The 27,731-nt window shown below is 41.0% G+C and overlaps 1 protein-coding gene across 2 annotated transcripts in view; it reads left to right on the forward strand.

Annotated features, from left to right (window-relative positions):
* Positions 1-27,731, forward strand: part of STK39 (serine/threonine kinase 39) — a 2,038,823-nt gene that overhangs the window by 834,648 nt on the left and 1,176,444 nt on the right. For both annotated transcript variants that reach the window (XM_069616263.1, XM_069616262.1), the window contains exon 6: positions 5,256-5,365. In XM_069616263.1, the coding sequence (XP_069472364.1) occupies positions 5,256-5,365 (110 nt within the window). The remainder of the gene's footprint in view (positions 1-5,255; positions 5,366-27,731) is intronic.

Below are 27,731 nucleotides of genomic sequence, written 5' to 3' on the forward strand. Positions count from 1 at the left end.
AGATGTCAACAGGACTATGCAGGATATTGGCACATGGCCTGAGAATGTCAAGTGTTTCAAGTATACTAACATAGCGTAATATCTAGAACCAACTCATTTACTCATGGGGCTTATGTATGCAATCCATGTCCTTGCTTACTGGGGGATTCTACCAGGAGGTAAAAAGTAGCAGCATATGACAAACACAGCTCGTTTTTATATTCGACTTGTTAAATGAAGACTGGCTATCTCCTAGAAATTCCCAAAAGGTTATTTGATAATCGATGAGCAAAAAGTTACATTTGAATGCACTTGAGAAAGTTACTGAGTGAATTAACATCATCACCAAACTACAAGTCCCCATGAAGACTTTAGAGATGGTGGTGGGAAATAGAACGTGGAATTGACATTTTAATTTTAAAGTTTTAGTATCTATGTAGGAAACCTTCATACTTGTGGTTACATATTAATACGAGAGCTATGTATTGTATGGATGAATAACTGGCTTTTGACATTATTCCTATAATGTTCATACACGATAATTGGTTGAATCTGTCACAAAGGGGATTATTAGGTTGTTGAAAGATCACGATCATGTCTAAATGGTTACTGAGATCACATTCCTTGTCGCCTTAGGACTGTTAATTTTCTCTGCTGCAGGTCCCACCCCCTTATTTCTTTATGGCTCTCTCCTTTCAAATGTAATTAACTGTAATGTACTGCTGTCTCCTCCCACTTCCTCATCACTTGCCCACCTCTCCAGCCACAAGCGATGATGTAAGGATGTAGAGCCAGGTTTTTGGACTATTGCAGAACTTTGCGGGTTCTTGTAGAGTGCATATTTCCCTTGGTATCATTGGTACTATTGTTGGGTAACTATAGTGGAATAGATGCCGTGGTCCTGTCTTCTACGCAAAATCGTCTGGTTTTGACTACTCTGTCATTTCGTGGTCTTAGGTCTCTGGTTGGCTGGTTCAAAGACTATGAATTTGTTTTGCAGGAATGCTGCTCCTTTAACTTCAACTGCTGCATGATTCATTCAGATAGCCTTAAACTGGATCCATTTTTGGATTGATAGCCTGTGGACTGTTCTGAGAGCCCTTATTATGTGTTCCCTCCTGTTAGGTCTGAATAGTTGTCTAGTGGCTGTGATTTAATTCTCATGATTTTTATTTTTTTGTGAGGTAGTATGGCATACCTAGACAAATGTTGTTTGTATAATCGTTAATTCTTAAAATAATCGGGTAGATAATAACTATTACTCTGTGTGAAAAGGAGAGATAGGGCATAATCTGTCAGACAGAGTATTTTATGATTATTGCAAGCACTTGTGGTTCCATGGGTCTGTTGTTCATTAATATTCCCCATTTCTTGATAATTTGACATGGTTTGGAGCAGTTACCCATTTCCAAAGGCCATGTCAGAGCTGTTTCAGTGAGACAATCATTATTTTCATTTTTACTGGGTTGAGTTTTAGGTAGTCGGCTATCATCCCTTCACTTATCTGTGTAAGTCAAGTGCTGAGGATGGCGCTGGAGTTTCTGTCATTTGTCATTTTATGTGTGATTTGTGTGTCCTCTGCATAGTTGGTTCCTGGGAACTCCACAGGTAGTAGGTTATGAATTTGAACTGACAAGGGGGAGCCAGGCAATTTCTGTTCTGTCATTTAGGAAATATCTCATCATTAATTGCAGAGTTTTACCATTTGTATGAGCCTTATAATCAGTGTTGTGATGAATTTAGGGAATTCGTTCCATCATCTCATATGGGATCCACACACTTTCAGACTAGGGAGATGAGCCCGCTAAGCAAAACCCACCGTAGGGGTTTGGGAAAGTGGGACCTCACTGAAAGTGACTCCCCTTCAGGGAACAAGGACTGCAATTCCTATCAGGAACTTCCTATAAGAAATACTTTGTCTGCCTATAGCAGATTAAAATAGACTAATGTCATGTCCGTCGACAGAAACTCAAAATATATTGTCATTGCTTCCGTAAAGGTAATGCTGCACAACAGCTGATATGAAGCAACAAGCCCCCTGGAAGTACCGTGGCGAGAATAAAGGAAGGACAAATCATGAATGGAGTTAGGGAAATCCTACAGAGAGATGATCCTCTAATGACACAACGTCCTGGATGGGTGGAACTGCACTGCATCACAGAGGTTGTGGTGGCGTGGAGAGACCAAGATACGGAGTAGAGATGCCGGGAGGGCGGCATCGAGAAGTGCAATGTCGCTGAGGCCATAACAGCCACAACCTTGTACTACCTGGTGGTGTAGTCATGCTGCAGCCGTGGTGGGACTGGGCCCCGTGAACAATTATTGAGACCAGAGAGCAACAGAGGAAAGAATCCTCCATTCACAGTGTGAGAACTGAAGAAAGCACCGAAGCATGCAGAATAAGGAAACCGAATGCTTACTTGACGGAGACACTGAGAAGAACAAGGATCGGTAACCTTTTCCCAGAGACACCACCCCACTAGAGTACACCCATAGGCAGTGAAGCTGCCCAGGGATCAGGGAGACAAGCTGGAAACAGAAATAAAAGCAACTGTCATTTACGGTTCAGTCTGACCCATAGGGACAGTATAACCTAGAGGGTTACGGCAGCCCTATAAACCTGAGTAATGGACATTGGTAGAGGCTCAAGAGACAGCACTAAGAAAGGCACAGGGCCAGTCGGGTATAGAGAGCCCTGTCGAGATATGTGGAAATGTGCAAGCTAAATGTAAAGGTGAACCTAGAGTGTTCATTCAACCAAGTCAGGAGGAGAAACAAGAGAACTGGGAGACTCCCTTTGTATACAATTAGAACAAGAAAACAAGCAACCAAACTGTGGAGGCAGATTAAGGGACTCATACCTCCATTTAAAGAATTAAGATTTCTTTTTTTTTAAAAGACTGTAATATCTCCTTGAGGAACCCAGAGAAAGACTGTGAAACGTTTATTTGTTGAGCTGTGAAAACAAACACTGAGATTGTGACCCAGACTCAGGAATACATCCTGAGACATCTGCTGACAACAGGATGGAGAAGCAGAGGGCATAGTACCCAGGTTTGTATTTATGTTTTTTTTCCTTAAAGTAGTAGGGCCAGATCGATGATAGGTTTTGGACGCAGGCCTAATTTTTATTTTTGATCAAAGATCAGCACCCTTAGTTTAGTTGAAAGGAAGGGAAATCCCTCTTAGCAATAGTACAGATGAGCGTTTTTCTTTTGAGTGAAATAAACACCCTTTAAATGATGTCCTTGAGTCTGACTCCTTCTTCTGATTTGCCATAGTGTATTGTGTTTAACCGTGTCAAAAGTCTCTCAGATGTCGAGGAGTACTAGTTCCAAGGTGACATTGCCATGCGCTGTGATTTTGCATAAATGGAAACTAAAGCTGATTCAGTGATATATGAAGTTATTAGTCTCTGCATGTTTCCTAATAACACTGTATACGTAGCTTTCTAGAATTATGTCTGGCTAAGATGAATGTGAGAAAGGATGAAAGTTGGAGGGGTCTTCTGGCTCTCAAGATGTGTTTTTAGTAGTGGTTTGACTTAGGCTCTTAAAAGCTTTTTTTCAATTCCTGTTTCTAGAGAACAGCTCATTAATTTTCCAAAAAGAGAGCTGATGGTTTCTTGTTAAGGGTTGCTTTGTCGATGTTCGGCGGTGTGGGTTAATCAGAGAGCTGTCTTTGTTGCTAGATTTTACCAATTTTTGAAAGTCTGGTTCAGATATAGGTTTAAAGATATCCATTGATGGGTTTGTAGACTGAAATTCATTGGCTGTGGTTTGAATGTTGCTTCCATTTCATTTCCTTATTGTGGTATTTATGGCTTGCTGCATGTTTAGGACTACTTTTGAAATTGTTAGTGATAGCAATGCATGTATTTTGGGTAGGTAAAGATACTTTGCTGCAGGAAGCATGGTTCCTCATCTCATTAATTTGATTTAGAAAAAGTATTTCTCTGGATGAGGTTCATTTTTGATTTATTCAGAATAATGTTCCTTTGCTTTTTAGGACTTGTAGGGGTGGATCTATCTTTGGTAGGCAAGCTTGTCTTCAGGTTTGTAGTTTTCCTCTATGTTTCTTCGAGTATTCATTTTCTTTTATTTATTGTTCTTAAGTGTGATATGAACCATCTTTCTCATGTCTTTTTTTCTGAGAAGGTGATGCACTATAGTCGAGCGTACCCAATGTTCTAGTGTCCTTACAATTGTATCTGGTAGTACGAGTTCTGGGCCATTTCGGTTGGGTTTGATCTCCTTTATAAGATTTCTAAGTTCCTTCAGGTTTTCAGTTTTCGAGCTTCTCTTGACAGTGGTTGTTTGTCCTTTGTGGATCGGGAGTTGACGCATGGGGGTGTTCATAGTAATAGGAATCATTAGATGATTACCCCATAGTACCCAAATGGGGGCAGAGTGATTGTCAGGGGTTTTCAAAAGAAAATGTGAATAAAGTGTATGGACTGCAGTGTGTGTCACTCCTTTGACCATTTGAAAGCTGGCCATGTTGGAACGCAAGCCTTTGGGTGCTGAGTCTGTTTATTCCTCGGACCAAATTTGGAAATCTCTTGGACCGTGAATCGCTAGGTTAACAATGCTGTCTGTAATGTTTTCAGTAAAGTCTGAGTTATATGATGTTGGCCTTTAAATAAGAAGGAAGGAGAAGTAGCTTTGATGATTAAGTAGAAGGTGGATCAGAAGTCCTTCATAGTTATGGAAATCCATTAATGTGAAGTTGAGATTTTGTGGTGCTCCTTGTGTGCTACTTTGATAGTACCTCCTCTTTCCCCAGACTGGTCCACTTGGATGAGTTTGATGTTGGTGGAGAAGGATGTGTGTGCTATTGCCTTTCCGGTCATCTGACAACCAATTTTCTGTTGTAAAGAGCATGATGGTTCCTCATTCGCTGAGAATTTCATTAATCCAATTTCTTTGCTTAGAGATGGGGTGGGCATTGATCAGACTGTTTTGTGTCATATCACCTGCCTCCCTCTGGATCATGTGACCATGTTGTTGGATGCCCTGGTACTATTATCAGTGAAAAATAAAAATCCTGGTGTCCAATGTCTCTGAACAGAGCGAGTAGCACTATGGCATAATTTAGTCACAGAAAAAAACATTCTTACAGTTTAGGTTATTTTAGTTCCACATTCAAACTCTACCTCTGTATTACTTTCAGTCCTCCCATTGAAGTTTCCTTACATTTAATTTATTTGAATGACTTCTGTATCCATGCTGTTTATTTTCTGTAATTCTCAATCAACTCCTGGTATCTTTTTTCAGATTTCGGTGTGAGCTCTTTCTTAGCAACTGGAGGAGATGTAACCCGAAATAAAGTAAGAAAAACCTTTGTAGGCACACCGTGCTGGATGGCTCCTGAAGTTATGGAACAGGTAATATTGCTGGCGTGCAAATGCGTACAATCAAATATTCAATGATATTTTAAAATAATTCGTTTTTTTGCAAGAGCAAATGTATTAGTTGTGGTAATGATCATCAATGATTAGGAAAAATACACTTTGAAGGAGCACATCTAAAAATAGTTCCAAAATAGTTGTTCCTCATTCATTTTCTCTTTTGAAGAACAAAGAACATGAGTACGTTTTACAATTTTGACTCACATCGCATTGCATATCATATCACCCCTCCTATGAATTCATGGCTTCCTTTGCCAGAAATCAAAATAATATGTAACCCTGCATTTAATTCTGGGTCTGTCAAAAAACGGTTATTTACTTCGTAACATCCAAAAATAAATGTGAATGAATGAAAATAAACCTGTGAAGACACGTTTGTTTTAGGTATACATCACTGCTGGGATATTTTATGGGAAACGTGTGCATTTTATTTTGCTTGCCAGATCAACCTGGATATTCGTTTCATTTGTTGTGTCCTTTATTATCGTGGTTCCAGCACAATGTTGTTTGGGTAATGGTGGACGTTGGTACATTCCACCAGCACGGAGAGCAGGTGTGTTTCTGAGGTGATTTTGGCTCAGTTTTAGTGGAGCACCCCTTGCTGTGGATATGGGTGGAGCATTCCAAGGGGATGAGAGAGGACGCAGCTTGATAAGGAAGAAGCTGGGAGGAGGGAGAAGGCTGAAGTGTGCTTCACCCTTTTTCTGGGCTCCTGTGGTTATTAGACAGGCCTGTCTGGCCTGTTCAGGAGTTATTTGTTTCCTGGAAGGAGGGAATACGAGTGAGGCTTTCGAGGTGATGAGGAAGGCCAGATGACAGATGTGCTGTTTCAAGTGTGGCACTATCTGCTGCTATGAGCCACAGATTTGTGAGGTAGTCTCCCCTATAATCTTGTACAGTGAAGAGGTACGAGGGGAAGAGACTGTGTAGAGGTAGAGTCTTCCCCTACACAGTCTTGTCTGCCTGTTTATCATGCTCCCCAATACTGTATGCTTGTGATGCCTCTTTGCCTGCCTGTTTACTACGCCCCCCGCTGTAAGCTTGTTATGCCTGTTTGCCTGTCTGTTTACTATGCTCCCCCCCTGGTGTATGCTTGTTATGCCTGTATGCCTGCCTGTTGTATTTTGCCCCGCTTGCTTGCCTCTTCTTCTCTTTCGCCACTCTCACCGTTTCTCAGTCTTCTCTTCCTCTCCCTATCTTTTCCCTCTCAACTTTCCAACCCTTCCCCTTAGTATATGCTTTGCACTTACTCTATCTGAAATGTCATCAGACCTAGTACGATAGCAGCTTGTTTGTTTTCCTCCACATCCAGCACTACCTGAAATGTCGTAAGGCCTAGTTCGATAGTCTCTTGTGTTGTCCTCTCCTCCTCCCCTCTCCTGCACCTCTTGTCAGTCTCCGGCTCTACCCTTAACAGATTCACAGTATGCAGCACAGGTTGTCCCAATTATGTTTGTCTAGGACAGGGTTCAAGCGGTTTAAGGAAAGAAAGCGCCATTTGCCTTATAATTGAGTAAGACTCAAGTGAGACGCACACTTGGATGGGATAAACTGGGGCTTTTATTTTGATTGGGTTCCTGTTTGTTTCATGAAAGAAAGCTGGGCGTTCACAGCTCTTAATAATACATCTTGTGACTCATTGCCCTGCATTGTAGACAGGCTAAACAGAGAAGTAATAGCTGAACTTTGTGTTGGGAAGCCGTTTACAGCCCATTCAGTTCTCCAGACTTTGTATTACTAAATGGCATGCATTTCATTTTGGTAGAGCTTCGGGTGTTTGGTAATTGTAAACAACCATAACTCTGCCTGTGTTATTATTGCATAGAGATAAACTGTCAGAAGGAGATCTAGAGACTGTTTGTTGTTTTAGCTGATATCCACTTTGATCTAAAAGTGGGACTTATCACTGCTCAGTTTCATAAGGTTTTCTCTCACAAATGTTCTGTGCTTAGTTAGGCAGCTTGTGGCACAGGTGCAACGCGCTGTGGTGGAGTAAGTAAACAGAGTAAACTCCAAGTGGCAAGTACTGTGTAACTGGTAGCGGACAGGGAGCAGACGAAAGAAAGAAGTGAAGATAGAAAATGTCTTTCTTCACTTACCCAGCCATCGACATCAACATCATGCCTCTCCCTGCCTGCAACATACTCTGGTAAGCCTGGTACCTTTTTTGGAAACACACATTGGTGCGGTTACAGTTTGCATTTTTGCTGTTTTTAAATTTGCAATTTGTGATTGCGCACATCGAGGATCTCCTCCGATTACACAGAGAGTTGCTTTTACTATCCCTGACTACTTTGTGCCATCTCAGTCAACACCTACATTCTTGCCCCACTGATTCTCGGCCTTTCAACATGGCTGCATCACCTTCCACCTGTTCGGAAAGCCATGTGCCTGGCCCAGATCCCCTTCCCATTGGTTGCACTTGGCTTGTTAAGCCAATCAGAGCAACCGGGAGGCGGAAGCCGGCCATTACACCCAAGGCCCACAACAAAGACACCTGTCTGCTACCTGTTCACTACCAGAGCGCTGCTTGAGGTATTTTCTTGTCACCCCTCCATTTGAACTTCCATGATGCTGCTCTTGTCACCCCTCCATTTGAACTTCCATGATGTTACTACCTTGCTTTTCTAAGAAATCTGGACTTCCATAACATTCACAGCTCCATAACTATGGGTTAGTTCCCGTCTTCTGGACATGCTTCTCCCCTCTTTTTACTTTTCAGTTTCCTTCTCTGCCTGTCTCCCATGTTTGCACTCCTGATTGCTTTGTGTTTTGCACCCACTGCTAGCATATGAATCTGGTTGCTATTTAAAATCTGGCTGCAGTATATGCATTTAGTTTAATCTCAAATCTGGCTGTTTTATGCATTTAGCTTAATCTCAAATCTGGCCGTGTTTTATGCATTTAGCTTAATCTTAAATCTGGCTGTGTTATGCAATTTTGCTGTGCCATTTGAGCACCCCCCCCCCCCGATTTATGCTTGTGATGTCTGTTTGCCTGCCTGTTTACTATGCCCCCCCTACTGTATGCTTGTGATGTCAGCTTGCCGGCCTGTTTATTACACTCCCCCATACTGTATGCTTGTGATGACTGTTTGCCTGCCTGTTTACTATGCCCCACCGCTGTAAGCTTGTTATGCCTATTTGACTGCCTGTTGCCTATGCTCCCCCCGCTATATGCTTGTTATGCCTGTATGTTCGCCTGTTGTATATCGCCCCCCTATTTTACCGCACTCACTGTTTCTCAGTCTTCTCTTGCTTGCCCTATCTTTTTGCCTCTTACCTCTCTGAGCCCTCCCCTTACAATATTCTTTGCTCTTACTCTATCTGAAATGTCATCAGACCTAATACGATAGCAGATTGTTTTCCTCCTCCTCCCCCTTCAGCACTACCTGAAATGTCATCAGGCCTAGTACGACAGTGACTTGTTTTGTCCCTCTCCTGCTCCCTCCTCCCCCCACCCTGCACCTCTTGTCAATCTCTGACTCTACCAGAAATGTCGTCAGGCCTAGTATGATAATCGCTTGTCTGTTCTCATCTCCTAGCCCCCCTGCTCCCTCCTTACCTTTGTCATAACCCTTAGACCATCTGAAATGTCACCAGGCTTAGTTCATAATTCATAATGTCTCAAGGCCTTTTAAGAATGTCATTGTATTTTCCCTTGCTCCCTCCCTTGCCTTGAAGCGCTTTGAAACACATTATGTATAGGCGCTATACAAATAAACTATCAATCAAACTGACACACTGTACATTCATTGGTTATTTTGTGCATAGTATAAAAAAGTCCAGCAAAAGAGCACATCACTGTAGGCTGCTGGTCCTCATTGACAATTACCTGAGATCCTGGGAAGCCAGGTGTCCCGGTGTCAGTTTCTTCCATAGCATGCATTAGGATTTAATTCCTGAGGGTAGGTGTGTGTCGCTAAAGTGAAATTTACTGTCTGGGCCCTTTTCATTGTGTGTACCTGTGTGAGTATTTATGTGTGTCACGTTCAGATGTATGGTAGACTGCAGCTACCATGGGTGTCATTTATTGGTTTCACTGTGAAGTCAGTAATATTTATACGGCCCGCTGATTTAGTGAACAAGGAAATACAGTACCAATATTAGTCTGTGATCTAAGCAGCATATGCATTCTGATAAGTTATGGTTTGGTATTAACAGAACTGGGCATAAGTGACTGACATACACCTATAGTTTATGTAAGACACTCTATAAAATAAATTGTTATATGTACGCAACTGGATATCTGCGGCAGCTCGACTGAAGAACTTCTGGGGAATCCGACAAAAACTAAAACCCGACTAGAAGAATTGGACTGGATAAATACACTGGAAAAGGCATCTGAGTACAAGTCAACTAGCCACCTTCCACCAACAAACAGAAAACTGAATGTACTCCAACCCTTCCTGATAAAGCACCCAGACAAAAAAACCAGGAACATCTTACTTCGTGCGAGGCTAAATTTGCTACCTACAAATGAGATTCTGTACAGAAGGGGCCTCTCAACATCAAACACTTGTCGCTTCTGCAATAACATTGAACAAAGCGAAACACTACGGCACCTTTTATTACTGTGTCCTGGTACTGACAAATTTAGATCATCATACATTCTCCATCACTTAAAAAACTCCTACCTGAGGGAGGAAGAGCTCTGGTGGGAGCGCCTAATAGGAGGCTTGAGAACATCTTGGTCTATTGCAGCCACAAAAATATTGGATCAGATTTTCGCACATGTACCCGCGTCTTAACGGGCCTGGCCACAGTTAGACAGTTTGACAGATAATTGTTAGAACTGAGGAGCGTTTCTTGTTCATCTTCTTGTAAAAATCACCACGGTGATTATACACTCGTAATAAAAAAAAAAAATAAAAAAAAATATGTACGCACAAGATTCTACTGTCAACCACTGTAGTTATTACAATGTTAAGGATAAAGGAAGTTATTCAAAGTGGTGGGTGTTATGTTATTGGAATTTATTAAGTGCTCGGTTACCCAAATGTATCATGGCACTGGAGGAGAGAGACGGAGCGAGAGGGAAAGAACAGCAGCATCAGAATTATTAAAACAGATAGGTTTTTAGCACTTTCCTATAAAGGAAATGGCTCAAACAATTTTTGAGAGTGTGCGGAAGACCGTTCCATAACCGAGCTGAGGCAATCGAGAAAGCACGTCCTCCAGTGCAGGAGCAACGGAATGAGGGAACAACAAGTAAACCCATGATGGCAGATCATAATAGCCGCATAGGCAAGTATCGGGTAAACCTATTGTGAAGATATTCGGCTCCTTGATCATGTAGAGCACAGTGTACCATGCAAAGCGACTTAAAGACAATGCGCTGGTTAACTGGCAGCCAATGTAAGGACCACAGCATTGGTGAAATGTTGGCCCCATAAGGGTAACCACTAACCAGTAGCCACCCTAGAAGCCATATTCTGTAAGCGCTGAAGCCGCTGAACTAGAGCTTTAGGCTGAGCCAGATAAAGGGCGTTGCAGTAGTCTAAACGACTAAGTACCAAGGCTGCAATGACGGGGTGCGTAAGACTGTGGGAATTAGTGGAATCACCTTCTTTAATATTTTAAGTTGAAAATGGCCTGCCTGACACACTGTAGCAAGGTGTGCCTCCATGGAAAGTGACGCACAGACAACCACACTCAAATTCCTCACCTTGGCCGACTGGGACTGTCAGAGGACCAAGATAAGTGGGCTAAAAGGAGGACACCCAAAGGGAAGGATCAGGGCGAGAATCCACCACCAGCACCTCCATCTTGTCTCCATTCAACTTCAGCCAATTGCAGTTCATCCATGCCCCAACAGCAGTCAGGCACCGATGCGAGCACAATGACAACTCAGCTTGATCATGATCTAACCGGATTACAATCTGTGTGTCATTGGCATATGAATAGCACCTGATGCTGAAGGAGTGGATGAGAAACACAAGAGGCCAGATCTAAATATTGAAGAGAATGGGAGACAAGGTGGAGCCCTGGAGAACACCGCAGCAAAGAACAGAAGAGCCATAAAGAAAGGGAGAAAGTGAAAGAGTTTGGGTTCTATCAGACATCAACGAAGTGAACCAGGTAAGCACATGATCCGAGATTCCAACTTCAGCCAGGCGGGTGGGCAGGATGGGGTGGTGGATGGTGTCAAACGCTGCCGGAGAGATGTAACAAAACCAGAGCATCAACCCCTCCTGCATCCACCAGGCTGCCCATGTCATCCTGAACCGAAACTAGGATGCTCGCTACACACCGACATGGTCAAAAGCCTGATTGGGTGGGGTCCAAGAGCTCTGTGTATTCCATAAAAGATTAAAGTTAAGGAGAAACCAATGATTCAAGAAGTTTCATAAGAAACGGCACAAGTGAGATCGGGCAATGGTTAGAAGGCTGCAGGGGATCAAGCGAGGGTTTCTTAAGAAGGGGAGCTCGACTTTCCATCACCGGGGTGGATGTAGTCATAGATAGCGCAATATCGTCCTATTGTCTCAATGTTTGCGATAAAGAATTGTGCCACTGAATCACAAAAATCTTGTGAAGGGCTGACAGGCAGGGTCAGTCAAGCTACAGAGGAAAGGGATCTAACCACAGAAAAGAGAGCTTTAGGTAGACATAAGGATGACTCAATTTTCTGGGAATAAAAAGTTTTCTTAGCTATCATAATAGCTGCCAAATAAGCTGCAGCACAAGATTGATAGTACAGTCTAAGAGTGGGATCATAGGCAATCCGCCACTTATGTTCCACCTGCCTAAGAGCGAGACGTAGTGACTTAAGATTCTATGAGAACCAAGGTTCCGAAGGCAACCTCCGTTGCTGAATATTGCGCAGGGGGACAACCATATCTGCTGCTTCAAGCAGTGATCGGGTAATTCCAGATAGGGAAATAGTATGAGCCTCACTACATTTACCTTTGACTAAAGAAACAAGGTCCAGTAGGTCAGTTAAGCACCAACAACGTTGCCATCTCTTCAAAGGCACATCCTTTTGCTGCACTTGGACCACATTGTACAAACAAGTCACCAAACAATTATCAGACCAGAGAACTGGCTCTGGTGGAAGTGTGGACAGAAGAGCTTCGTTAGCCAGAACAACATCTAGGGTGTTACCCAGCCTGTGGGTAGGTCTTGAGACCGACTGAATAAGACCAAAAGCAGCCAAGCTACCGAAAAAAGGCTGAGTGCAGGAGTTTTCAGGTTAATACATTTCAGATTGAGATCTCCCAAACCCACAAGATGAGAAAATTGGGTGTATACATTTGCCACAGTATCCAGAAAGGGCTCAAGGAACTCAGCATTGGAGTCAGGTGGATGATAAACAACCAAGAAGTGGCCTGTAAAAGAAGGGGAGAAAACACAATGAAGCAAGAGAGCTTCCATGGCCAGGGAGTGGGGAAACTCCAGTCTAGAGACCCTTAAAGTAGTTTTAAAGAACACTATTACCTCTCCTCCCAGTTGCTGAGTAGGGCCATCAACATAAATAATTCCAAAATCAGCCGGTATGGCTCGAACCAAAGCCAGGGCCGAAGACTCCTGTAACCATGTTTCAGTTAGAAACAATAAATCAGGTTGACGAATAGATAGCAACTGGTGGATATCATCTGCATGGGCTGGCAGCGAGCATGTATTGAGTAACAATAATGTTAACTCAGATGTCTTCAGAGATTGCTCTAATGGAGATTGGGCATTCGTTATCAGACAAGGTGCCAGAGAGTCCTGCCAGCCAACAGGAAACTGAGTATCAGGAGGTGCCAAGGCCAGAATATCACACTGGGAGATCCCTAAAGACTGTAAGGATATTTGGCGTGTTACAGCACAGAGTACAGCACTACTGCACAGGTAGCAATTTTTTTTTTTTTGATGCAGCACCAAATGCCTATGGTGCATTGCTATATGTGTTACCAGATTAACAAGGAAAGACAGGCTATTCAGTCAAAAACGATTTTAACATATAAGATGCAAATCTATTTTTACAGTTAAAAGCACACGTGCACATTCAAAAATGCACACTGTTTTTCACCTGAAATGCCTATGGTGCAAGAGACACATTTGAAAATTAATAACTAACATTACTCATAACTAACCTGACTAATGAAACTGAAGTTAACATAATCCACTAATAAAAATGTGTCTCCACTGCAGAAATAGGCCTACTCTGAAAGTGAACTTTTAAACGCACATTCATTTTTTTTTTTGTTTTCTCTGCTGCTCTGTCCACATAACTACAGGAAGCAAAAGGGCTCGAAAGAACAGGAAATCAGTTGGTTACAAAGTATTACTATAAAAATGAGCCATTGTGTAGAGAGGGAGGAGATGGCATGATTGATTCTGATTGGAGCAGCGTCGTTGCAAGTATCATGCTAGAGGCAGTGATTAGGGTTTTGCTGGGGGGAGTTTGAAGAGAGAGGGAGGACAGTGGAGATTTGGAGAGCTGGGAGAAGGATCTGTTTTTTCCTGGTTGGAGCATTTCTGCTGAAAAAGCTGAGAGTTCCAGGCAATGACCCCGGTTTGAAAACGAAAGGCGCTCGTTTCACTGGGGGTAATCTCCAAGGGAGCCACATTCAGAAAGAGAACAGCTGAAGAAAACTCGGGCTGAACAGATAAGGTAATTACATAAGTGTGGGAGCTGAGTGTGTACGAGAATATTCAGTCAGTGTAGGAAAGGAGATTCCTGTGCCTTAATCACATGTTAATGTTGCAAATCGAGTTCTTTTCTCCGCCACTCTCTTTTCAGTGTATCACAGACAATGCTGTTACTGTGCTATTTTATTTATTTCTGTAAAGAGTGAGATCGTGTTTAAATGCAACTTTTATAATACAGAAAAATATTTGAAAGCAGACGGGTGGTGTGTTTTATATTTACCAATACAGTGCTGATGATGAGGGGAGATTTTTAAACAGTGCAATTGTCATTTTAAGACAGATGTGTGCATGATCATATTCAGTATGGACAGTTGAGAGTGATTGTTTGTAGCATAGCTCGTTGGAGGTACATGAGCCAACGGGAAGAGGGACTCTCTGGACATAGTTCCCTACCGTATATAAGGTAGTGGAAATTACCACAAAATTACCACATATAGCTCTCTGTCGTAAATAAGTCAGTGAGATCGCCCATGGTGGCACACTAACACTAACACTGAAAATGTGGTATTCCTGAAATGTAGGTCTGAGGTCTCTCTAGTGATTACACGAAAAATCTAAGCAAAGATAAGGGATTCTGGACATTGGGGCCACAAATAAAACAAGGGAATTATGCTCACCAAAATACCACCAACCACACATACCAAATATGCATGTCTGGGTGCTGAAATAATGCATGTCCACTGTATTATTGTTGCACATGGCCCAATCTGAATACAAGGAGTGATTATTGCTAAGTTATTTTTCGGCGGTAATAAAATACCGTCAGGCCCCAAATCTCCACAAAATACCCAACATATTTATGGTGCGTTGCAGGCCGGGAAAGTGATCATAGAGTACCTAATGGGCGTGGCAAGTGTGTCTCACACTGCCATTTGCACATTAAAGGGAACCCATTTTATAATAGCAGTGTGCCACTAAAAACGAATTTCAGAATGTCACAAAGGGAAACCACATTCTCAGATCTAGTGCAATATTTAGAGGCAAAGTTGTTTGCACATGGGAATTGGTCGTCGAATAGCACGTTAGAATGGAGTAACCGCATTCAGGGTGAGGTGCAGAAAGAAAAACTAGACAATATTTTTGCAGAAGGCAGCATAATTCAGGTCTGCCTTACAAGATTATTGAATGCAGCCGATAAAAGTGCAGAGAAAGACTGTTTAATACGGCTATGCGGCAAAATATGGTTTATTTTAAACAAGTCCCTGCGAATGCAAGAGAATGATACTCAGCTAATTAACAGGTTAAAGACTGAATTAGATGGGGCAAGTAAAAATCAGGAAATGTTGAGAGCAGAATTGGATGTATGCCAAAAAGACATGCAATTAAAATGCAGAGACTTTGATACTCAGTTATCCAAAAGCAAGAAACAATTTGAAGATAGTGAGCAAGAATTGGCACACTTAAAAGCCTTAGTGGATCACATTAGACAGGATAAAGATAAGGTTGTTTCAGAGATGCAGATTTTACAAAAAGAACATTGTGAAAAAGAAGGCGATCTCCAGAGCGCAGAACAAGAAATGATTAAAATGATTCAAGAAAGAGACAAGAGAAATAAAGAGTTCAATGAATGCCAAATGCAAATGTGCGACATGCAGGAGGTGATTAATAAAATGAATGGTGAAAACAACTATTTGCAAGATGAAGCCAACAGACTCCTTAAAAAGTGTAAGGACTTAGAACAGCAAATGTGCATTGCCAGGTCCCAGGAGAGGCGGCAGGGTACCACATTCAATGGAGTGGAGGTGAATTCTAGCTCTGCCCAAAGAGCTAGTGCTCCAGTGACTGGGCCGGTGACTGAACTTGGTTGCAGCGCCCTTGGGGGATTTGATACTCCCATTGGGGGCAGCCACCAACCTCATACACCTGAAAACAGGATTGAATCACAAAATATTGCAATTCCATGCATTGCAACAAGTAGCCCCATAAAAATAATGAAATCCATTAAAGCCCTGATCAAACCATTTAAAAAGGGAGGTGAATGCTGCATTGAGGATCACTTAGAAGCGGTGCATGACATTTTTAAAGCACTCCAGATACCTAAGGAACAGTACAGACAATATTTTCATTTAACTTTAGATGCCCCGACGGCCAGCATCATAAGGGGATTAAATGAACAACAGAATATGACATGGTTGGAGTTTGAAAAAGAAATTAGGCGTCATTTTTCTCCTTTTCAGTCATTGCAGGAGGCAAAGAAAGTTGCGTACACAATTACTGCTGGACCTAATACATCCCCTCGCCAATTTTTACAAGACTTAAAAAGAGCATTTTCTCGCTTTGATGTATCTTTTGACTCAAATTCCAATGAGTTTAAAACTGCATACTTCTATGGGCTACAGAAAGACATCATATCCCAATTGGTCCGTGAATTTGACCGTGACAAGTCCCTTGAATGGATTGTACATCAAAGCACAAAACTATATGAGGTACTCTATTGTCAGGGTAGAGAAAGTGATAAAATGAAAGATACTAGACCTAAATCTAAAGAACCCTCAGCCACAGTAATGGAAATCAGGTCAGCCAAAATGTCCCTTGAGTCTGCTCAAAGCCAAGGTAAAAATAATGTGACACCTGAACAAAGGGGTAATCAACAAAGATCGCCATTTCCTGTACCAATGTTCTAATCACATGATCCTAGTAATAGAGAGAGCTACATCAGCCCTAGGTATTTAGGGGACAGACCCCGGGTAGGATACCAGCCTGATATGGCAGGTATGAACAATAACCAGAGACAAAATCAAGATCAAAGAAATTATGGTCCCTACCAGTCATTGGGGACACAGAGCAGATTTGATCCCAACACCATGATATATGGTAATCAGGATAGGCCCCGATATGTGGATCGATTTACTGATAATGGAAATCAACCTAGGGGCCAGTACCCACAATCTGAGAGACAGGACATGAGGCAAAACGTGAACTACAATCCACGCCAGTACAATGATTCCCCACCAGGGGACTATAATCAAAGGATGGGTGCAACCCGCTCCCCTCCACAAATAAATCAAGAGTTCAGAAACCATCCCAACCGACATCAATCACCTGAGAGGTATCAGAATAGATCCAATCAAGGGGAAAACAACCAATATCGACCTAGGCCACAGAAAGAGGATACTAGAGAGATGGAAAGGTTCCAATGCCTTGAGGCCCAAGTGAAAATGTTAGCTGAGCAAATAGGAAAGCACTGTACAGCGCAAAAACAACCTTCCAAAGAGGGGGCTGATGGCCATAGCATTGACCGGGGGGCTTCCGAAAAGTGACTAAGTACTCATGATAACTGCAGTGCCAAAATGACAGATTGCTCTGATATAATTTTTCATAACGACTCTGAGATGCCTAATGGATTAATAATGAAAGTCCCAGTAAATGAACTTGTGACAGAAAGTGCAAATACTTCTAAAAAAGAGATACGGTTTAACCTAGAGCTAAATAAAACAGTAAAGATTTGCACAAATGAAAAAGAAACATTAGGAATTCCAAAAGAACAAAGGGACAGATTTAAGAAAAATGACTCATGCATGGGGAATACCAGTGAACAGGGAGTAAGTGGGGATGCTATAGCTCCTTCCCTGGGGAAGCAAAACAATGACCAAACACAGACAGAAAAAGGAAATACTCAAAAGGAGGGTACAAGTCAATCACCTGAAGAATTCTTTGAGCCACATATTTTTGAAGAGGCTGAAAGGGCTGGTATCACACTAAATGATCACAAATGCACAGAATTAAAAAATGACAAATTGCTGAATGATGTTGTTACACATGTTCAGTTGGAGGATTGTAATGTGGTCTCTGATGTTACCCAGATGGATGGGCGAACAGTGGCCACACTCCAAAAAACCTCTGATCATGGAGAAATGAATAAAATCTCTCGCGCAGAAATAGGTAAAAAGGAGGGAAAATGTCTTTCCATTTACCAATGTGCTTAGCCAAAAGTGAAAAAGACCTGAGAAAGGTGAGCCCTGAAATCAGTAGGAATTCACATTTCTTCTGTGTATTAGAGGAAGTTGAGGACAGATATTATGCACCCATCACTGTAGAAGAAAAATGCCACACCTTTGCTATGATTGACACTGGCGCACAGGCCACAATTATGTCCAAGGAGCTGGTAAAGAGTATCAATGAAGGGAGACCCCCACAGAGTCAGATCACAGTGAAGGAAAATCAAGGCCCCGTGCATAACTTTAATGGGGAGGAGGTGCCCATCATAGGTGTAACTGAGGTTGACATAAAAATAGGAAAGCACAGAATGAAACAAGAGGTATTGATCACATCTATTTGTGAAATTCCATTTCTGATGGGGACAGATTGTCTGAAAAGATTGTCTCCTCTAATAGATGGGGTGAATGGAGTGCTCTGGTCCTTAACCAAAAAACCATTGAGGCCTAAGAAACTAAAATCACAAAACAGCAATATAAATGAATGTCACACCGTTGCCAAAACAAATGATGCTGTGGAGGTATATCTCCAGAATAGCTGCATACCTAGTGTCACTGTTATATTAATGTGTCAAGACAAAATGCAGAGCGACAATGAAAAACTACCTGTACAAATATACTTGGACCCAAGGAAAAATTGGCAGACTGCCATAGATGAGCACACATTACGTTTTTATTTAAAAGAGAAAACATGCAAACAGAATATTGCTCCTAAAACAGATTCAGAAAAACACATTACCACTCTGGCAGAAATACACATGGAAGATGAGCAACCATGGGTTCATGTTGGTATAAATGACTATTTTAAAACAATAAAAGCCACTTTAGCGCTTGAACATGAAAGGAGTTTCATTAATGAGAAATTGTTGCAAAAAATAATGGAAAGGGAAGAAATCCCGAGATTTAGGATTAAAAACCAATATGTTTCTGGCTTGGACAGTCCAGACTTTGAAAACCGAATTGCAGGCAGATGCATGCTTAAAATCAGCATTGGGCAGAAAACAATTTACCATAATGTATGGATAGTGAGTGGAGCACAAAATGAATTTTACATGGGAAATGACATCATGCACAGAATGTGTATGGTGTTAGATTTCCTTAATCAAAAAATATGGTCACGCCTAGGTGGTCCGGCACCTGAATTTGAAGACAAAAGAAGGGCTTATCATTGTGCACAACTGGTTCCTTATGCAATCGAATTACAAATGAGGAAAGATACTATTATTCCTGCATTTACAAAACAGTTTGCAATAACACTGAAATGCAAAAATGGACAGCAGATGAAAGGCTCTGATGCATTTGTATGCCTGAATGAATCCATAAAACAGCAAGGCCTGGATTATGAATACATTCCATTGGTAGATATTGGTGAAGGATCTGTAAAAATTATGGTAAATAATAAAGGTTGTCAGGATATTCATTTAGAGGAAAACTCCCCATTAGGAATGGCCATACAAAAATCACATTATACGGCAGATTTAAATAACATGGTGATTGGAAATATTCCTGAAAAGTATGTAGATGCCAAGGGTGAGTTGCCAGAACACCTGGACTCTCAGCCCAAAGGAATATTTAAAATTCATTCTGTGTATCCTTATGATTCAAATGAGACGGTGTGCTGCCATCAAGAGGATTGCATAATATTTAATTTAAATGAAAATGAAACAGAAAATCAGCCCATTGAAGTGGAAGCTGATATGCCAAAATATTTAAAAGTGGCAGCTTTACAAAAAGACACAGCCACACAGTTAGAGGAAAGCACCGAGATTCCCTTACCAGAAGATTTTCCAGAATTTTCCAAAATGGTAGAAGAGCAGATCTCCTTAGCGGATGCATGTGAAAGCAATGAAGAGAGGGACAACCTGAGGGAGATATTTATGGAGTTTAAGGATGTATTTGCAAAAGATGCTTATGATTGTGGTTTAACTGATTTACATGTGGCCACACTACCAGAAGGGTGTAGCAGAAATCCAGTGTTTGTACGCCAGTATAGACTACCGCTGGCATGTTTAGAATCATTGGCAGAGATTATTAAAAATTTGGAATCGCGGGGAATCATCCGGCCCATTCATAGCACATCCAATACACCTTTTTTAGGTGTGTTAAAGCCAAATGGTCAATGGCGGCTGTGTGCAGACTTGAGAGAGTTAAATAAAAGAGTACCAGTATCTAGATGGCCACTGCCATTCATTGATCAGGGCCTAGCTCAGATACATGGTTCAAATGTATTTACCACATTAGATCTCACCTCTGGATATTGGTGCGTGCCATTGGCAGAGGAGATACAACATTTATTTTCCTTTACATTTGACAGGACTCAATATGCCTGGCTTAGAGCTCTGTTCGGGTACATCAATAGTGGGAGTGAATTTGGCATATTTTTGAGAAAGGCCATGCCGGATGCAGCGGAAAGAGGAACAATAGTTTATGTGGACGATGTCCTGATAAAAAATAAAAGCCTGAAAAGCCATTTTGATGAAATAAGACATGTACTTGGCCAATTGCAGAAAGCAGGCACCAAAGTATCTTTGCAAAAAGCACAATGGTGCAAGAAAAAAGTGAACTTTCTAGGGCACGAAGTGACTGAACATGGGCTAAATCCACAAAAGAAGAAAATAGAGGCCATACAAAGATTAAAAGATCCTAAAAATGTGAAAGGAGTAAAAAGTTTATTAGGGATGACAGGCTGTAACAGAAAGTTCATTGAAAATTATGCAGAAATCACTCAACCATTGACTAAACTGCTTAAACTGAATACTCCCTGGAAATGGGAAAAAGGGCAGTCTGATGCAGTGGCTAAATTAAAGGAATGTCTTGTAAAGGCACCATGTTTAGCATACCCCATAAAGGACAGGGATTTCTTTATAGAAATAGGTTTTTCTGAACATTGCATGTCAGCAGTGTTATCACAAAAACACGATTTGAATCACAAAACCATTGCATATGCAAGTAAGGCATTTTCCCAAGTTGAAATGAAATTTAATGAATGTGAAAAGGCCCTATTAACCACTATGTGGGCGCTACAACATTTCCGCCCCATTGTTCAGGGAGAAAAGGTAATTATTGAAACAAATCATCAACCTTTGCAATTTTTAGAGAGTAAAAGAATTAGATCAGGTAATCTAGCGCAATCCAGAATCACTTCATGGACGCTGGCATTACAAGGTTTTCCCGTAGAAGTGAGATATGGACAAAATAAAAAGAACCCAATTGCTCAAGGGTTAGCTGACTTACATGACTGTGCAGCTGAACAAATACCAAATGAAATGGAAGTAGAAACTAGTTTGCAGGAATTTGAACAATCACCACACAAAGCTTTTGATGAAAAAACATGCAAGGATTTGCCAACTGTATATGTGGATGGTTGTGCTTTTCACATTGAAAATGACAGTAATAAACAGTTAGTGGCAGGAATAGGAAATGTCTGGTTGAAATGTGAAGATGTCCCCAGTATAGGGATGAGGATTGGAGATAGGAGCAGTCAGGTGGCGGAATTGGCAGCCATTTATAAAGCAATTGCTACTGCAGTTGATAAAAAGTTCAGTGAAATTGTCCTGGTGACTGATTCTGACTATGCACGGAATAGCTTTGTGGAGTATTTGCCTGGTTGGAAAGCAAGAGGCATGGTTACATACAACAAAAAGCCACTTAAGCATGGAAAAATGATACAAGCCATAGACAAATTGGTGTCAGAGAATAAGTTAACAATATACTGGAGAAAAATTCGTGGGCATTTAAAAACACCAGGAGAGGATAAGGAGGGAAATGATAAGGCAGACCACCTGGCTAAGATTGGGGCTGTGATGGGAGAATTGCTACCTATTGATTATTTAATGGGTGAAATACAAATTGATGCAGTCACACGTTCTAAAGCACCAAAGGAGGTAGATCAACCGGTGGTGCAGTGGAGTCATGACACGCCAGACCAAGATTTGATTGAGGCACAAAAGAATGATCAAATTTTGGGAATCTATTATAATCATTTGATAGATCCCGAACAAAATCCTTTAACAGAAAATGATTGTATGGGAAAAGAAGAGTTGAGGGTGCTATTAAAGAACAAAACACGAATTAGATTACAGGATGGACTCATGATTAGAGAGTCCATAACAGGACAAATACAGTGGGTAGTACCCCTTTCATTCAGAGGACTAATGCTACACCATGCACATGATGCCATAACTGCAGGCCATAGAGGTTCACAAAAAACATTTGAAATACTAAAAGATTATGCTTACTGGCCACATATGTCCCAAGATGTGGAATTATATACTAGAGGATGTCTAGTATGCGCCCAATTTAAACCTGCTTCACCAATGCATAGAGCACCATTGATGAAAAGAGGCCTAACTCTCCCATGGTCAGATTTGCAAATAGACTATGTAGGTCCTTTAAAAAGGTCGAGCAGGGGACACCGTTATATTTTGAGTGTGGTATGTTTGATGTCGAAGTGGATTGAATGCATTCCTGCACCAGATTGTAGTGCGCAAACAGCAGCCACATTGCTGGTGAACCATGTGTTCTCAAGGTTTGGGTTGCCACAAAGAATTGAGTCAGACAGAGGAAGTCATTTCACAAGTACTCTAATGAGTAAGGTATGGCAAATACTAGGTGTGAAAAGGAAACTACATATCACATATCGGGCGGCGTCTTCAGGTACAGTTGAAAGAAGCAATGGGTCTGTTGTGGATATTTTAAAGAAATTTGTGGCAGAAGCAGGTTCCAGCTGGGATTTACGTTTACCGTTGGTTTTGATGGCAATCAGGTCAACTCCTGCCAAAGCAACAGGTGTTAGCCCCCATGATGTCTTGACAGGTAGGAAAATGGTGTTACCACAACACCTACTATATAGAACACAGGAGCAGACACTTGTGAGTGCATCCACAGTTCATGAATATATTGATGAACTGAGGAGGCATTTGCAACATGCATTTGCTTTTGTGCAGAGAAATCTGGAAAGAGCTGCTGACAGTGCAAAATCTTATTATGACAAAAAGACATCAGTAAAGGAATACAGTGTAGGGGATCAGGTGTACAAGTTTCATTTTGGAAAAAGTAAACAGAAAAATTCTAAATTTCTAGCAGCCTGGCAGGGGCCATTTCGAATTATAGATAAGGTCTCTCCTGTAGTTTATAAAATTTTGAAAAATGAAGGTGAAACAGCAATAGAGCAGTTTGTCCATGTAAATCAAATCAAACCATGCCATCCCAGACATGAGATCAGGCAGCTTGAGCATGTAGAAACAGATAAAGTCCCTTGAACACAAAAAGAGAAAATAAATGGGTGCAATCAGGAGGCAGTGACAAAGAAGTTAAAAAGTTGATTGTTATAATGGCACATAAACACTGTAATATATGTAAAAATATATAATATAAAATAAATAAATAAATAAATAAATATATAATGGAAGCTCATGGTTGGTGTGCAGAGAGAAAATGTATTAAATATTGAATGCTGTTTTATATGTGCTTGTTTTCTTTTAACTTGTGTTTAATTTCAGAAAAAAAAAAAAAAAAAAACGAGATATTTTTACCAAGCATGTTTTATTTTTGGCAAAAGGGTGAAGTTAGTATGGTGCTATGTACTTAATTTGTTTATTTTCTATTTGATTTAGAAAATTAACATTATTTGGTCGGAGGTTCCGGGATCAGAGCCCACGGGAGACGATGGAGTCCGGGAGCCCACGTGGACGGATTCCGGGAAAGCCCCAAAGAGGGGTGAAGACCAAGGCTGCAAAGCGATCAGCATTGAAGATAATACCGATGATATGGTTAATGATGATGATATTTGGAGGGATCTTCAAAAATTCAGAAGCACAGGTTGTCATTGAACCTGGACCAGCATCTGGTATCGCGGTGGAAGAGGCACCAGGATTCATCATGAGTGATAGAAGGATGATTTTCCAAAATATATACATACCATTGAATCCTGAGATTTTGATTGAAAAACACTTGAACAATACCGGAATTAAGATTGAACAGACTAAAGAGTGGCTGGAAATAAGAAAAGAGGACACTAAGCAGTCAATAAGAGATATATTAATGCAATTGGAAAAAACATTTGTGAATTCAGCAGACATTAAGAAGAAGAGAGGAAAGAGAGGTGCGGTGATGCTCGCGATATCAATGGTAATGTCTATAGTTGGAGCCATAATAGGTACCACAATATCAACAGCCAATTCTATTTCGGTCGGAACACTGATTACTAAAGCGCAACAACTGAGTATTGACCTAGAAATAATACAAAAAACATTAGATGGAATTAGAGGGGGACTGGATGAACAAGTAAGATTCATAAATGAAACTGCAATCATTCTAAATGAACAAGCGGATGTAATGCAACGGGCGACTAAAATAATACTTAAGCATGACAGAACTTTAAATGAAATATTGAACATAATGAGTCCTGTTGATAGACTATTAACGAATTATATGAGAGAAGTTCAAACTGCAGTTTCACAATTGATTCAAGGACATATCCCCTTGTATTTTGTTTCGCAGGATATTATTCGTCAAATGATAGAAAGATTGACCAGGAGGGAGATTGATATAATACAGGTAAAAATTGCATTCGAAATGGGTAATGCAATGCCGTTATATGTGGACTTGGAAAGACTAGAGATCGGATTTTTGCTATGCATCCCATATGTAGCCCCTGAACTTATTTATCAAACGAAGTGGGTACAAAACGTGGGATTTTGGCAAGAGGACAAATTTATTAAGATTAAGACTCCAGAAGTGGTGGCATTTCAGTCATGGGAACCTGAAGTTTATTTAATACCAAGCCTGGAAACGTGTGTAAAATTTAAAGAACAAAATTATATGTGTCCAAGTAAACCGTTTGTTCCTGATGCCACAGATGCTATTTGTGGTTTGAAATCTGACCCAAGCATATCAGAGGGATGTGAAGTGATTATTAGCAATATGGGGAGTGAAGAAATGGCACAGGCTAAGATGGTCAGAGGTAAATGGTTGATCAGCACCTGTTTAAAGAACATGACGGTAGTACATTTAAACCATGGAACATACGTGGTTAAACAGGTGAAATATAATGTTTTTTATTTACAGGTTCCAAAGGATACAATTGTGTCAATTGGGGGGTTAACATTGTTTCATGTAACAAATGATGTTTGGGAAAGCCAAGTGGAAAATATCGATTTTTTTCAGAGGGATACTTTTCCAATAGACCCGGATGTGGAATATTTATTGAATCACAAAGAAAGACATGTTATAAAAATGAATTTGAGAAAAAACAATATTACAATTAGTAATCTGGGGATAATAGAAGTGGAAAGATTTAATTGGGGAACCTGGGGGGAACGCTCAATAGTGGGTTTGGCTATCCTGGTGCTGATCATGGGTGGATGGTTGATTGTGCTATCAGTAAAAATGAAAATGTTACTGATTTTACTAGCTACGTCAGGAAGAGAAAGATATCCCAATACACATGCATTTTAAAAGAAAAAAGAAAGAACAAGTTGTTTTTAGGAATTGGCTTGGATTGTAGCCAAGTTCTAAAAACAAAAGGAGGGTATGTAAGGATATTTGGCGTGTTACAGCACAGAGTACAGCACTACTGCACAGGTAGCAATTTTTTTTTTGTTGATGCAGCACCAAATGCCTATGGTGCATTGCTATATGTGTTACCAGATTAACAAGGAAAGACAGGCTATTCAGTCAAAAACGATTTTAACATATAAGATGCAAATCTATTTTTACAGTTAAAAGCACACATGCACATTCAAAAATGCACACTATTTTTCACCTGAAATGCCTATGGTGCAAGAGACACATTTGAAAATTAATAACTAACATTACTCATAACTAACCTGACTAATGAAACTGAAGTTAACATAATCCACTAATAAAAATGTGTCTCCACTGCAGAAATAGGCCTACTCTGAAAGTGAACTTTTAAACGCACATTCATTTTTTTTTTGTTTTCTCTGCTGCTCTGTCCACATAACTACAGGAAGCAAAAGGGCTCGAAAGAACAGGAAATGAGTTGGTTACAAAGTATTACTATAAAAATGAGCCATTGTGTAGAGAGGGAGGAGATGGCATGATTGATTCTGATTGGAGCAGCGTCGTAGCAAGTATCATGCTAGAGGCAGTGATTAGGGTTTTGCTGGGGGGAGTTTGAAGAGAGAGGGAGGACAGTGGAGATTTGGAGAGCTGGGAGAAGGATCTGTTTTTTCCTGGTTGGAGCATTTCTGCTGAAAAAGCTGAGAGTTCCAGGCAATGACCCCGGTTTGAAAACGAAAGGCGCTCGTTTCACTGGGGGTAATCTTCAAGGGAGCCACATTCAGAAAGAGAACAGCTGAAGAAAACTCGGGCTGAACAGATAAGGTCATTACATAAGTGTGGGAGCTGAGTGTGTACGAGAATATTCAGTCAGTGTAGGAAAGGAGATTCCTGTGCCTTAATCACATGTTAATGTTGCAAATCGAGTTCTTTTCTCCGCCACTCTCTTTTCAGTGTATCACAGACAATGCTGTTACTGTGCTATTTTATTTATTTCTGTAAAGAGTGAGATCGTGTTTAAATGCAACTTTTATAATACAGAAAAATATTTGAAAGCAGACGGGTGGTGTGTTTTATATTTACCAATACAGTGCTGATGATGAGGGGAGATTTTTAAACAGTGCAATTGTCATTTTAAGACAGATGTGTGCATGATCATATTCAGTATGGACAGTTGAGAGTGATTGTTTGTAGCATAGCTCGTTGGAGGTACATGAGCCAACGGGAAGAGGGACTCTCTGGACATAGTTCTCTACCGTATATAAGGTAGTGGAAATTACCACAAAATTACCACATATAGCTCTCTGTCGTAAATAAGTCAGTGAGATCGCCCATGGTGGCACACTAACACTAACACTGAAAATGTGGTATTCCTGAAATGTAGGTCTGAGGTCTCTCTAGTGATTACACGAAAAATCTAAGCAAAGATAAGGGATTCTGGACATTGGGGCCACAAATAAAACAAGGGAATTATGCTCACCAAAATACCACCAACCACACATACCAACCAGGCATACCAAATATGCATGTCTGGGTGCTGAAATAATGCATGTCCACTGTATTATTGTTGCACATGGCCCAATCTGAATACAAGGAGTGATTATTGCTAAGTTATTTTTCGGCGGTAATAAAATACCGTCAGGCCCCAAATCTCCACAAAATACACAACAAGACCCATCCAGCCTGGCCTAAGCACGGACGGGCACAGATGGGCTTGCCTTAAGCGCGCCTTTGGCGCGCTGATGGAGCGCCTGCTGCACCGTCCACTGCACGGGCAAATGCTCCAGCACATATGTTTGCAGAGCGGGATGAAATTGAGGCCAGGTAACACCCCCGTAGGATAAAGAAACAGGACTAGCCGACCAACGGCATGCTAGTAACAAAATTAAGTGGACGATCTCACAGTAATAAAAGCAAGTGATACAAGTTAAAATTCAAATATTGCCACACGTAGCACAGAAATAGCAAACTGCAGAGGGGCTTTAAAATGGTTATCCCGTTAAGGATAGCCTCACCTCTCTCCTAGGATGCGGCTGAACGCTCCGGCACATATGTTTGCCGAGCAGGGTGAAAGTGAGGCAGGTAAGGCCCCCGTAGGATAAAGAAACGGGACTAGCCGACCGACGGCATCCTAGTAACAAAATTAAGTTGACGATTTTACAGTAATAAAAGCAAGTGATAGAAGTTCAAATTCAAATATTGCCACACGTATCACAGAATTAGGAAAGTGCAGAGGGGCTTTAG

This window comes from Ambystoma mexicanum, chromosome 9, assembly GCF_040938575.1.
Source record: "Ambystoma mexicanum isolate Mex_15411 chromosome 9, UKY_AmexF1_1, whole genome shotgun sequence".
NCBI classification, from domain to species: Eukaryota; Metazoa; Chordata; class Amphibia; order Caudata; family Ambystomatidae; genus Ambystoma; species Ambystoma mexicanum.